Below are 13933 nucleotides of genomic sequence, written 5' to 3'. Positions count from 1 at the left end.
TAAAAGGATGTGAAATATGATCATTTTGATAATAACAGATACAGGAGGGTAAAAATTGTAGCAGTTCAATGTGTAAAAATTCAATCGAATTCCATATCTAGTTTTTGCTAGTAGTTTGGGATACTTTATCACAAGCATGGAAGAATGTATTCATCCTCAAAATATGTAATTTATCTGTTTACTTTAAAACACACGAACGTAGCAAAAATAGCAAATTCAGAACACAAACAACAGCAACCCCAAAATCAATCATTAGAAAATAAATCATTGTTATGTACTGTTATGTTTTGGTTTCTCAAAGTCAAATTTTATTGGGTTGTTATTGTGCTTTGCACACATGAGCCACTTTAGTTCATAATTAGCTTAACGTAGCTCTCTGCTGTTACCATTTATGAATGTAATGAAGGACATTTTAACTAGGGATGTGCATCTCAAAGAGATTTGCATATCAAAGCATAGTCAACCATACAATACATTGTGATACCGTTCACCCCCTTATTATGCAGTGTGATCCGATTTCTGATTTGATGCAACACTATGCGATTCAATTCAATGCAATGCAATGAAAAAATATGCTATGCATTTCAGTATGGGACAGATCATTTATTTAGATTTTTTTGGTTCCTACAGACAGTAAATCATACATTTACTTAAGTGAAGATCTGACTTTCAATGGCTCTTTTACAAACAGGCCTTTGTAGTGCAAGATAAAACGAAAAAAGATTAGATAAAACCAGGCGTTCTTTTTCTGTTCCGTCTCTAGGAAGATGCATCTCTACCTCTGCCATGTTAATCTCTATTATCTGTGACTCTCAGAACATGTCTCAATCTCTGCAATGTTGTGATTTGTCAAATTCACGTAGCAGCAGTGGTGCTAAGTGAACGCCCTTAAGAACCTGTTTAGTGAGAAAATATCAAACTACATATATACATTTAAAATATTGGTCACTTTATCTACTTTATAGGTTAAAAACTTTGCATAGCGATACAAATGCCAACTTGTATCCCACTTTAAAAAAAAATAAAAGTATAGCGCATCTACTAACAATTAATAAAAGATTTTTACTGATGCAAATACGTTTAAAATGATGCAACGTGATACAAATCCAAACTTGTCTACTTTTTAAATCGATGCATCACTTCTTTAAATTTTATGCGAATCAGGAAATCTTACATCCCTAATTTTTGACTGAACGCCCCTTAGTATAAAGAGAGGGCTGTGTGTTTGCACCAGACCTGGATCAGAGTTATTTAGTAGCCTGATCCTGTAGGTTAAAGGAGCTTGAACCACAACAGCTTTTATAGTACATAGTACATGTTATAGTACGACCTGGCTTTCGTATTTTTTGTTAAAAGTGCCAGTGACTGTGTATTCAGCCATTCTGTCTTTCCCACACACTCCTGAGCACTTTTTGTAGCTGATTTCTAAACATAAGGCAGAATCATAGGTTATGTGGAATCATGTAGCTTTATACCCCTTTGGGTTGTACACAGAATATAAAAACCTTTCAACTTTTGTGTTTTGATGAGGTCTGTTGCACTTCTGCAGTACTTTCTAGGAGTGTTTATGGCTTGCAATAATTGCAATGCCCTCTGTGTGTGTGTGTGTGTGTGTGTGTGTGTGTGTGTGTGTGTGTGTGTGTGTGTGTGTGTGAGCGAGAAAGAAAGAGAAAGGATTAGTATACCCATCAGCAGCATTCAGTCATACTGACCTGCCCAAGTGCCATAGCAGTCATATCTTAATAGAATATTAAATAATATAGGTTCATAAGCGCAGTTTTTTCCAATGTTATATTTTGTTGGGATAAAAAAAAAAAGAGAGAGATAGCTAGAAAGAAATGAAGGAATGTCAAAGTTTTATTTGTGAGTAACTGAGACTTTCTAACTCAGTTTTAAATCAGTGTTGCTTTACTTTTATCTTTAAAGTATGGTTTTGGTTTTCAATGGGTTTTCTGCTATTTAGTTTAACGCCAGACCCAATACAGTAAATGCATCATTCCCAGCATTCCTGCCACTTCTGGAATATGTCCTGGAAGTCTTTATTTCAAAATGTTGTAAAAACTGCAACACCGGATCTTCATCTTCAGAAAGAGGGCGAAGTAAGCAGGAGACAAATTTGGTGAGCAGGGTGGGGGTGGAGATAAGATCATGTGGATTGTTCTCCGACGATCATAATGGACAAGTTGCCAAATGGTTTCTACGTTTTTCGGTGGTTGAGCTTGTTTAGAGTCTTCCTGTTCTCTCGTCGTCTTCCAGTGATGTTCTTCCTCTCTTGAAGCGCACGTTCCACTCAAAACACCTCGAACGACTTACTGCAGCATCGCCGTAAACTTGTCGAATCTCATCAAACGTCTCTGTGGCAGATTTGCCCAGTTTTATGCAGAATTTTACATTTGCTCTTTGTTTCCGTCCATCATGAAATCACTGATGTGGTAAGACATTTGGTCAAAAGAGCACCACTTAGAACCATTAGTCTCGAAACCTTTTGATACCACCTTGTACACTCTTATGAATCGCACAGCTTGCCCTCCCTTGCCTTGCAGCTGATGCTTGATCGCACCCCTGCAGTAACACACCACTCGCACATTCAAGTGAAATGTATATCTACATACAATCCAATTGTACTGTTATGATAATTGCAAAAATGTCACCGTCTCGTTACACTCAGTTTTTTAAAGATTAAGAAGAGCAGACTTTGAGAGATCACATCAGCATGCCTAGCCGCACTCCCTTTCTCAACCTCACCCCTTATTAAGGCCAAATATACTGACTTTCTTGAAAATGAAATGTTTTTGGCCCTCTGTTTAAAAATAAAAAAAAGAATAAAAATGAAGAAACTTGAACATAACAGCCAAATTGGGTGGCTAAAGTATTTTATACGCTGTTAGAACAATGTTAATAGCTGCACATTCAGGGCTAGAGACGAAAAAAAAAAAAGAAAAAAAAAAAAAAAAGTCTCATTAATTCAGTAATCTTTGCTTTATCGATGGTCAAGGTCACTTCGACTAAAAGAAAAATGAAAAATACCAAATATTCATATGTGTGGTCTCACAGTGAAGATGGAACTACATAAGATTACACTTAGGTCTTTATCCAGAATCGCAATGGATTGTACAGCTAGTTTAATGGATTCTAAATAAATGTTATTAAATGAGATACTCTACACAACATGCCAATGATAAATGGAGTCCAAAAGCAGTCACAACACACAAGAATTATTGTTTGGAAACATTATTTTGAAATATCCATGTACCTGTGAATGAGCACACATAAAAAGTAGCACACAATGTACACCGTAGTATAATTTAAACCTATTTCTTAGCTTGCACTATAGTATAGATGCAGTAGTGCTTCTTTTTCTTATAAAATGAGCAAATGCAGCTCCTCTTGCCTGACCTTCTTATCTTCTTCTTCTTCGTCTTTTCTCCTTCCGGCTACTGCCGTTAGCCGATCATCTGTCTCCATACCACCTCTTGGCTGACTTTCTAAGAACTTGATATCAGGTCCAGACTGTAGCTCAGAGCAGTGCCATTGTGCCCATCTGACAAGTGTCTAATCTCATGGCTAATGGCAAATGCGGCAACTGCTGTCAGGCCTCCATATGGGGGCCATTATGGCCCTAATAAGAAATAATAGCCTTTTTTAAAACATTGAAGAGCGTTCAAAAGAGTGGACATCTACATCGTTGTTGTTGGGTTTTTTCCCCTGGATGATTGTATCAGGAGCCAGACTCTCATCCTCCTGCAGTATAACTGAGATTTCAGAAGCCAAACATTAAAACAGTATGTCAACTACTCCACTTCTCAGCTTCTCTTATTTTATTCATCTCTTTCAGATAAGTGTGCCATCTGGGATGAACTAGCCCTGTCACGGCACTAAGCTTCTAATGAAAATAATATGAAAATCAGTTTTTTTATGAGAAATGATTTCAATCTAAGATATAATGAGATTATATTAGTTTTAATTTTTTTTTTTTTTTATAAATTCAAAGTTTAACAGCAGATTCCAGCATATAAACATAACAATGTATATCCACAATTTAACATAACCACATATTGAGAATAAAAAAATTACTTTATTTTTCAAACATTTTATTTCCTTTATTTTTTTTTATACATTTTTAAATAAATGTTTCTTTCCTTTCTCCAGAGAAAGAAAAAATATATATACGTATAATAAAAATACATGTAATTTGAAAAGCATAGCAGGGGACAATACTTTTACACAGAATTTCTACATAAGATTAAACAAATCTTTTTTTGTTGTTGTTGTTGATAAACAATAAGGACTTTTCTCTATTAAGAATAATTCACATTTGGGAAGACAATTTGCACATTTTTGTTTAAGGACATTATATCTACTCCGGCAGAATGTAAATGTTCCCAACATCTTTAAACATGTGCGTTTACTTGTTTATCTTTTAAAGATCATTTATAATTAACATTTCTTTCGTGTGCATTACGAAAACAGCATTTGTTGCCAATGTTGATGAATTTTGATGAACAAGCTTTACATGGGTAGATATTGTAAAATATTTTAAAGTGCACCTCTTTAACTTTAATCAACTTGCAAAATGTATATTGAATTACCCATGCCTCTTTCCAATGAATATAAGCAATTTGTGCATTTCAAAAACATTGAAATATATGAATATATGAAATTAAATGAACAGATGTATGAAAGTGTGTGTGTTTTTGTTTGCAGCCAAGTGGTTTTTCCGCACCTGTGGAGCTACAGGACCGACAGGTCCTACTCCCTCTCAGTGCAGCAATTCCTACCGTAAAAGCAATGTGAATGTGAGCATCGGGACAAAGGGAGCACTCAAGGGCATCCAGATGTGGAGGGTTCCTAAAACTGGATTATACAGGTATGTACTGTACCGAGGGAAAACCCACAATCTTCATATACAGACTGTATACATGATCAGATTGATCACATGAAGTGTTCGGCATGATCATCTTACCAATCGTATTCCAAATGTTCTATCTTTCTATCTAATAATTTAGTCCTTAAAGATTTTATGATCTGTCTTTTAAAAACTGTCTGTCTTTACTTTTGCGACTTATAGGATCACGGCTTATGGTGCGGCTGGTGGACGCAGCGTTCTCAACATGTTCAGGTCACATGGGGTCTGTATTGCTGGAGATTTTAGGCTGTACAAAGATGAGGTGCTGTACATTCTGGTGGGACAGCAGGGAGAAGACGCATGTTCTAAAGTGAGTGGCTTTCTTCTTACATCGTTCTGTATATGTACATAAAACCAGTCCAGGTGTTATGATTGTAGTACAGACTGAACAAAGGTAGGATATGTGTAATGTACAGTGCAATAACCATGTAAGAACAGTGCAGGAGCTTAGTGTAGAGTTCTATAGCCCACTGTAGAGTCCAGTATTATAGCTGAGTGAACAGTACTGTACTGTAGTCCAAGTTTCTTACCTCAGTGACCTTATCACATCTCGCACTGCACCACGCTGTCTGAGATCCTCCAGCACTGCTCGACTGGTACCACCTTCTCTCAGAATAAGAGGTAAGTATACTTCAAGGCTCTTCTCTGTTCTGGCACCAAGGTGGTGGAAAGAACTTCCCCTAGATGTCCGTATAGCGTCCCTGATTATCTTCAAGCGACAACTGAAGACCTACCTCTTCCTGAAACACTTAAATTAGCACTTTCCAAGTTTGCAGAATTCTAGGGTTATATTTCTATTAAGTTTCTAATCTGGCGTACCAGTGTAGATCTATTCATTACTAGAGATTTAAAGCACTTTTGTACGTCGCTCTGGATAAGGGCGTCTGCTAAATGCCGCAAATGTAAATGCAAATGTTAATGTTTAGTGCAGTAAACCAGTGCAAGGATTAGTACAGTAACCAAGAATAGAGTACATTACTGTAAGCTGGTGTACTGCAGTTTATGTAAGAGTACATTATTCCAGTGTAGCACATACTGTAGTAGCCATAGTAGAGCATTATCATTGAAAAGAAGCTTAGCAAGTAAAATTAATTACCCGCTGGATCTCTGCTCTGCTCTCGTGTAGCCTGAGGAGTCCCTGCAGAAGATCTGTCTTGAGCAAAAAGGCCCTCCAGACAGCAAGAGCATGTTGAAAGGAGGAGGTGGAGGAGGCGGTGGTGCTACCTATGTCTTTAAGGTAAGACTTGCACGATATTTTAACAATATAAATTACTGGAATAAATCAGGAGACAATTGGGCTGGAAATGTGCACAAGTAGACACTTACTTTTTACTAGATGTATTAAGTCCATGAGTTTGTACACGTTTAAATAGTAACACATGTGTTTAGCATAACGACACAAAACCTCCCGTGATAAACGGACGCCAACCCAAAAATTATATTTTATGTATACAGTACTCTACTGTATTCACATTTTATAATTAATAATTATATTTTTATTAATACATTTCATTATTTCAACATAAAACTTCATAAAAACAATTCCCAATACGGTCTATCGTGCTAACAGCGAAACAAATTAGTTATGTGGCAAATGCAATTTCGCGATAAACTGGTGGGGCGCGAGATTCAAACGGCGGTGAATTATGTACTCATTTTACTAACAGTTGGATTGAACGTTTTTCTTATTTCATTAAGTGCAATTGGGGATATTTGCAACCTGGAGAGTGGAGCTAATCGTTCACACACCACACTGGTGTTTTTTGAATAATGAACTCAAAATCTGTATCATTTCAGGCAGAGAAAGGGGTTCATATCCCTCTTCTGGTTGCTGCTGGAGGCGGAGGTCGAGGCTACAATGGCCAATCGGAGAGCTCGACTGAGCTGGTGGACCATGATTTGAGTGTTCCTGGCCTCAATGGCATGTCAGGAGCTGCAGGTGGGTATACATTAGAAATGCCTGCATTGCACTATTGAGTGTGAATCTGAATATTATTCGAATAAATCCAGAAATCTACATCTATGCCACAATCCACAAACAGTAAAAAAATAAAGTACAAAAAAAGTAAATACGACTTTAAAGACTTGACTCAACTCTGTGTCTCCTGTTGATCGATTGTACTGAATACTGAAGCAGTTTTAGGTCAAGAAACTAGCAAGTCTAGACAAGAAAAATATTGGCTCTTGGATGAGATGTTTGACTTGGGGTCCCAGTAGTGCTGAGAGTTTTTAGGATGTTTATTTTAAAAATGTAAGGATAAGCAATCTCTTTTTGTGGTTCTTTTGAGAGTTTTTCAATTGGAGCAGCAAAATATAGATGGTGTGTGACAGCATGAGTTCGGGTTTTTTTTTTTCTGATTTTGAAGAGTATTTTTGTCTGAGCACACATTTGAGAAAGTGTATGAGAGTCTTTGTGCATGCATACGCTCTCTCTCATGGTCATCTCTTGCTGCGTTCGCCGTATGACTTCTATTACAGCCTTGCTTTTCAAAGGCCAGCTTCCCCATTGTGTTCTATTTACTGCTGCTGGGAGTCAGCACAAGAGGCCAGGGCATGGCCCGTTCACAATCCCTCTTCTTCTTCTTCATTCCCTGCTCCCTCGCAGACATTTATTTCTGGTTTTTGCCTTGCCACATGAGGTATGTCTAGAAGATGTAGAGGCTGATATTTCAGTTGTGTTAAGCCTTATGTAAGCCACTATTTCTAGATGTGGATGTATATGTTGTATGTCGTAGTCTCAATCTACAGTATACTCAAACAAGATTCAGAGAATTTCTAAAACATCTAGAGATAACACAAGGCAGTTGGCAAATATAATGAGGTGTTTTCCGAGCCCTAACTGTCCCAAGCATTATTCAATATTCTTGTTAATGTCTGTGAGACATTTTTAAAGGTTAATCAATGGATTATGTTCAATTTCGTTTAGAAAATGTTTTGAATAATATCTCCTGACAATGGAAATGGTTTATACAAAAACAACACAAAGAGTCTATCTTTGTGATATATTTAGGGACCTGATCTGGGCAAATTCATGTTTGCATTATGCGCTGCGATATCATCGCATTATCCTCACATGCATTTACTGTATGTACGGAAACCTTCAATTATGGGAGTGTGAGACTTTATACTGGTTTTTCGCTGTCATTATAATGGCCAATTTAATCAGCCTGCTGGATTAGACTGTCTTTTTTGCTTTACTTTTTCTGCTAATGGGCTCCTAGCAAAGACACCAAATGTTGGTGATGTAACCTCCAAAGCAGCTGGAGATAAAACCAAAAATGGCTGTGGATTTGAACAGGATTTTGGAAAGTTACCAAGTTCCATCCATGGCTGTTTTGCTTATTATACACAATATTTATTATATAAATTAGAAAGAATTGAAAGTGGTTTTTACTTGTCACAAAGTGCATTACTGCACAAATCTTAGACCGTTAGAAAACTGGGGTCAGAGGGCATGGTCAGCCATGATACAGTGCCCCTGGAGCAGAGAGGTTTAAGGGCCTTGCTCAAGGGCCCAACAGTGGCAGCATTGTGGTGCTGTTGTTTCAACCACTGACCTTTTGATCCATTATTTTAATATATAACCAGTATTGTACAATTTATTATGTTGTTGTTGATATATTTATTCAAATATGTAATTAGTTAATTAGTTTAAGAAATTAAGAATACGTGCTTAAATACATTAAACTACACTTCATAAATATTCATTCATTTCATTCACTCATTTATTTAGTCATTTTTAGTATTAAGCTGTGGCAGGCCATGCGTTTCACACCCATACTACCACACCAATACTACCACCTATTAATACCATTGTTATGACACCACTGCTGTAAAAACCATCAATAATACACAGAAATGCAAAATAACAGAACGCTGCATCACAGGTGTGGTTTGCGACCTCTGACTATTGCGATCTCCTACCCCAGTCAAAGGATGTAAAACTGGCGACATTACTGTACACCTGCTAGATGGCCCCAGTGCGGTCTGGTTGATTAAACCAACAGCCTTCGAGCAACATTTACTTTACGCTACTATTGTGATGTAAAGGCTGCAATCTGATTTGGATTGAAACTTTTTAAATAGACAGTACAGAAAACAGCGCAAGATAGAGATGAAAAGAATAGACTGTTGGCAATACTTTAATACATCTTCATTGAAAAAAATCTTAAAAACATTCCCAATCTGGAGATAATCTTTCTGCATTGCTAATAAGACTTTCAAATGTAACCAAGTTGGAAATATCCAAAATACTGACCAAGATCATTATTGATTTTATATCTTTATTTTAGCTATCTGGTAAGTACTAGATCTTTCCTCCTGTCTATGGTCTTGTTTACAGCTCTCCATGCTCTACTCTAAAATTGGCAGGAAGTAAAAAAAAAAAAAAAAAGAAAAGAAAAGAAAAGAAAAAAAATCAGGGCAGGTCTGCCTTGCAGAATAATTTTGTGTTTTCTTGGTAAGGAAAAAAAAAAGAAGCAATGGTCTGTGTTTGAAAGCTGAAGGAAGGTGGCAGTTGAGACAGTCTGACTCAGTCGGAATCATCAGTATGTGTTTGTGTTTCCAGACATTCCGTGAAATGCATGAACCATAACACTCAGAGTGTCATAGCATCTTGTCTGAGATAGGATGGCTAGAGCAAAAGAAAAAAGCTAATTTCGAAGCAGGAAAGCAAAGGCTCTGAAAAAGTAATAGGACCGTTCAAGAAGTTGACAAGGTGTAGACGAGTAGACCGGCTCATTGCAAATTCTCAGGCAGACAGCAAGCTGTATCAACAGATGAATAAATAGATTTCAAACATCCTCATTTCTCAAACTCATTCCCCTTTTTTCTTCTTTAGGTGGAGGTGGAGGCTGGAATGATAGCTTTCCTGTGGCTCAGGGTGGAAGACCCCTCAATTTGGGAGGTCAAGGAGGAGAGCCATGTCATAAGATGGGCTTGAAGTCTTATGGTGGCTTTGGAGGAGGAGGAGGAGCTTGCACAAGTGGGGGTGGAGGAGGTGGCTATAGAGGTTAGCCATCATTTCCTAGAGGCTTTTTTTTACGTCACGCCATGCCACCAGAACCGCTCTGCAGTGTGCTATATCTTGCTCTATCACTTTGAACCTGTTACATCACATTGCATCAGAGCTTGTTTGCTCCTTGGTGGTTTGTAGGTGGGAGCACTTCACTAGACAATGACCCTGAGCAGGATGGAGAGGACGGATCTTCCTTTATCAGCCCAGATGGAGAGATATTCATGGATGCACTTAAAGGTAACTGATTCGCTAAGGTGCCGGCAGGCATGTGAGGTCTTGCATCATTTGATTGACTAACATTCTGGCCATATGTTTTGTTGATGTCAGGCATGGAGGGTGATGGGGAGGTGATCATCAACCCAGTGCAGAACTGCAGTCACTGCGAGTCAGGAGAGTGCCATGAGACTTTAGAGGGAAGCGAGTGTTACTGCGATGAGGAGCTTGTCCTCGCCGCCGATAGGGTCTCCTGTGTCAATTCTACAGGTTAAAAAAACATATATGAAGACAAAACAATGATCTTTCATTACTCTGTATGATCGCTAAGATTGTATGATGTGATACGCTTCAACTTTCTATTCTCTTTTTTTTGGTAATATCAAGGACCTAGCAGGTCTGTCTCTTAAAGGTTTCAAATGTATGTTCATTTTATAAGAACAACCAGATGTAACCTTACACTCTGTGTTCATATCTATCATTATTTTTGTATCAAAAACATATATTAGAGTGCATTATTAATTACTAGTTATAAACAACACCAGACTGATAACAGCTCTGTGTAATAAGCAGAATGCCTGGTCAGATTTGGGCCAAATAGTGTTTCCAAAGCTTGCATGCAATTTTAAATAATGTGCTTTAATGCTGTGTTTTATTAATGATGAGGGATTACTGAAGTAGCGGTTAATAATATCATGTAATACCGAAAATTATACACATTCTTTAGGGACTCTGATACTATACAGCTCATCGCTGGCAATCCCACATCATTATAATGCTATAATCTCTCTACCTCTCTCTCTTGTTATAGTCTTGGTAAGGTATTCAAATATATCTATATGTATGTATGTATATATATATATATATATATATATATATATATATATATATATATATATAAATATATATATATATATATATATATATATGTATGTATGTATGTATGTATGTATATATATATATATATATATATATATATATATATATATATATAGGGGGAGTGGTGGCTCCAGCGGTTAAGGCGCTGGGTTGCCGATCGGAAGGTCTGGGGTTCAAGCCCCGGTATCGCCAAGCTGCCACTCTTGGGCCCTTGAGCAAGGCCCTTAACCCTCTATGCTCCGGGGGTCCCTTACGAGGGAAATTTCAAGGTCCGTGATGTCGGAGTGACGTAGGGCCGCCTTCCCGTGGGCTCACCACCTGCAGGAGGGACCGTAAGGGACAGTGCTGTGAGGATTGGGCAGCAGTCGAAGGCGGGGGCCTGCTTAGACTGCTGCCCCCGCGACCCGAATTACGGATAAGCGGGAGAAAATGAATGAATGAAAGGATGAATGAATATATATATATATATATATATATATATATATATATATATATATATATATATATATATATATATGAAACAGACGTTTCCAATTATTTGGACATTCCTACACAAATCACAGAAACAGAAAAAGAACAGTACAGTACAGTAAATATCTATTTGTATAACAGAATTTATAGAATTCACTCATATTTTCTTAATATTATACTGTAATATTGATAAGAATTTTAATTAATAGGTTTGATAGATTTGAAATCATAAATCATAATAATCATTGTTATTAACACGTTTCCCTCAAGGGGCTACACATAAAATAGTCAGATTTTTAGGATAACATTTTACAAGAATTTGGATCTTAAAGATGTCAATGTGCTTATTTGAATTTGTAAATATTGAAAAAAGAGAGGTAGATATATGAACAGCTGGGCAGCACAATGGTGCAGCCGAGGCAACAGTGGTTTAAGATGGATATAGAGCAAATATATACTGTGTGTGTGTGTGTGTGTGTGTGTGTGTGTGTGTGTGTGTGTGTGTGTGTGTGTGTGTGTGTGTGTGTGGTTCCAGATACATCAGTGCTTCTTCAGCCCTCTCTCTCTCACCTAGCATTGGGGCTCTCTGTAGGAACCTCAGCACTCATTGCAGCTCTGTTGCTGGCCGTGTCTGGAGTGATGATCAGTAAGTCACAGTTTAATTCAACTGTGTTTATTGGTATGGTGATCTTATCTATAGACAAAAAGCATTTTACAGAAATCTGGGCTGAAATCTACCAGTGATGACAAAGAAAAAGCTTTCTGAAATTTTTTTTTTATTATGACTACTCTTTTTATACTTTGACGTTACATTTACAGCAGTTGGCAGACACCCTTATCCAGAGTGACTTTCAGTTATCTCATTCCTACAACTGAGCAGCTATTGGGTTAAGGGCCTTCCGCAGGGGCCCAGGAGTGGCAGCTTGGTTTGACTGGGATTTGAACTCATGGCCATATAATCAGAAGACCAACTAAGCTAGTTTTATATAGTCTAGTCAATTCTACTCTAATCTTCCACACTCTAATCTAGTCTTTTCTACTTTAGTCTTTTCTACTCTAGTGAACTCTACTCTACTCTACTCTACTCTACTCTACTCTACTCTACTCTACTCTACTCTACTCTACTCGACTCGACTCGACTCCAGTCGTCATTTCTGCTCTAGCCAACTCTAATCTTTCTTACTCTATTCTTATCTAGTCTACTTTACTCTACTCTAATCTACTTTACACTACGCAAGTCTAGTCAACTCTTCAGTACTCTAATCTACCTCAAACTACTCTAGTCTTATCTTTTTTTTAGTATAGTCAATTCTACTCTAATCATATTCAACTCTACTCTAATCTCCTCTGCCCTTTTCCAGTCCTCTCTGCTCTACTATTTTTTAGTCTACTCTTCAATTGTTTAGTCCACTCAACTTTAATCTACTCTTTCCTTAAAATTAATTTTTGTCAAGTCTATTCAACTCTACTCTGATCTACTCTATTCTACTTTACTCTTTTTTATCTCTGCTTTAGTCTACTCCACTGTTGGGGGATTATATGGGATCGTTATCTACATCTTACTTAAATATCTGTTTGGTGGGGGGATTAAGAAAAAAGTTTTGGGGAAACTTTAAGTCTCCAGAGAATCTAGGTGAGATTACTCACTGTACCAGTCACAAGTGCAGATAACTGTTAAACGAATAATCAGCAGAAATAGCTTTTCAGGAAAGTTAAATCTGCATTTTCCTCATTAGAATGACGACCGCTATGAAAATAATGAATGAAAAAAATTAGTTTTCCAGGTTTCCTAAATGTCACTTGAATGTAGGACGCATACTCAAGGTTTTTTTTTTTTGTGATGCGTGACAAAGTTTTTTAAGTCATGGGAATCTAGAAACTCAGGGTGCACTTGAAATACCAAACGGATATCCAGGGACTCAAACTTCCGGACTTCAGAAAGATCATCTTTTTCATCCTCTGTGGGTACAAATATGTGCAGTATCTGGGGATATCTAAGAAAAAAAAATCTGCCAGTGCAAGCATTTCAGTTCCGAACTACAGTAGGTGGATACATAAATGTCCAAGACTGAAAGGGATGAATAGGATGCACAGATATTAAAACACAGACAGACAAAACCACTAACAAGCCCCCTACAAAAAAAATTGCACATGACATCTCTGCATGAGTTGTTGTTTTTAATGAGTGTAGCTGTGTCAGGTAGATCTGCCCTAACGGCCATCCCTCACACTGCGTCACATCGGTGTGTGTGTGTACCAGTGGCGGGCGGTCAGGTCCAACAAAGCCTTCTCTGCTGGCCTAAACACTATCGGAAGCACTGACCTACAACCTACAACCATACAACTTAAATTCTAATATTTGTTCCATGAAATTTTATTTATTCCCAACAGTTTATTCTCTTCATTTTGCAGCGTTTCTCTTGGCTGCACTGCTTCCAGTATGTGTA

At 37.5% G+C, this 13933-nt stretch overlaps 1 protein-coding gene across 4 annotated transcripts in view; it reads left to right on the top strand.

Moving 5' to 3' along the window:
• alk (ALK receptor tyrosine kinase) overlaps positions 1 to 13933 on the top strand; it is a 479320-nt gene that overhangs the window by 447078 nt on the left and 18309 nt on the right. For all 4 annotated transcript variants that reach the window (XM_083544512.1, XM_083544514.1, XM_083544515.1 and 1 more), the window contains 8 exons: positions 4705 to 4867; positions 5069 to 5216; positions 6033 to 6143; positions 6704 to 6845; positions 9747 to 9917; positions 10062 to 10160; positions 10251 to 10406; positions 12022 to 12132. In XM_083544512.1, the coding sequence (XP_083400638.1) occupies positions 4705 to 4867; positions 5069 to 5216; positions 6033 to 6143; positions 6704 to 6845; positions 9747 to 9917; positions 10062 to 10160; positions 10251 to 10406; positions 12022 to 12132 (1101 nt within the window). The remainder of the gene's footprint in view (positions 1 to 4704; positions 4868 to 5068; positions 5217 to 6032; positions 6144 to 6703; positions 6846 to 9746; positions 9918 to 10061; positions 10161 to 10250; positions 10407 to 12021; positions 12133 to 13933) is intronic.

Source organism: Silurus aristotelis, assembly GCF_946808225.1.
Source record: "Silurus aristotelis genome assembly, chromosome: 6".
Taxonomy (NCBI): domain Eukaryota; kingdom Metazoa; phylum Chordata; class Actinopteri; order Siluriformes; family Siluridae; genus Silurus; species Silurus aristotelis.
The sequence above is the reverse complement of the archived record's forward strand: the minus strand, read 5'-3'. Positions and strand labels throughout refer to the sequence as shown.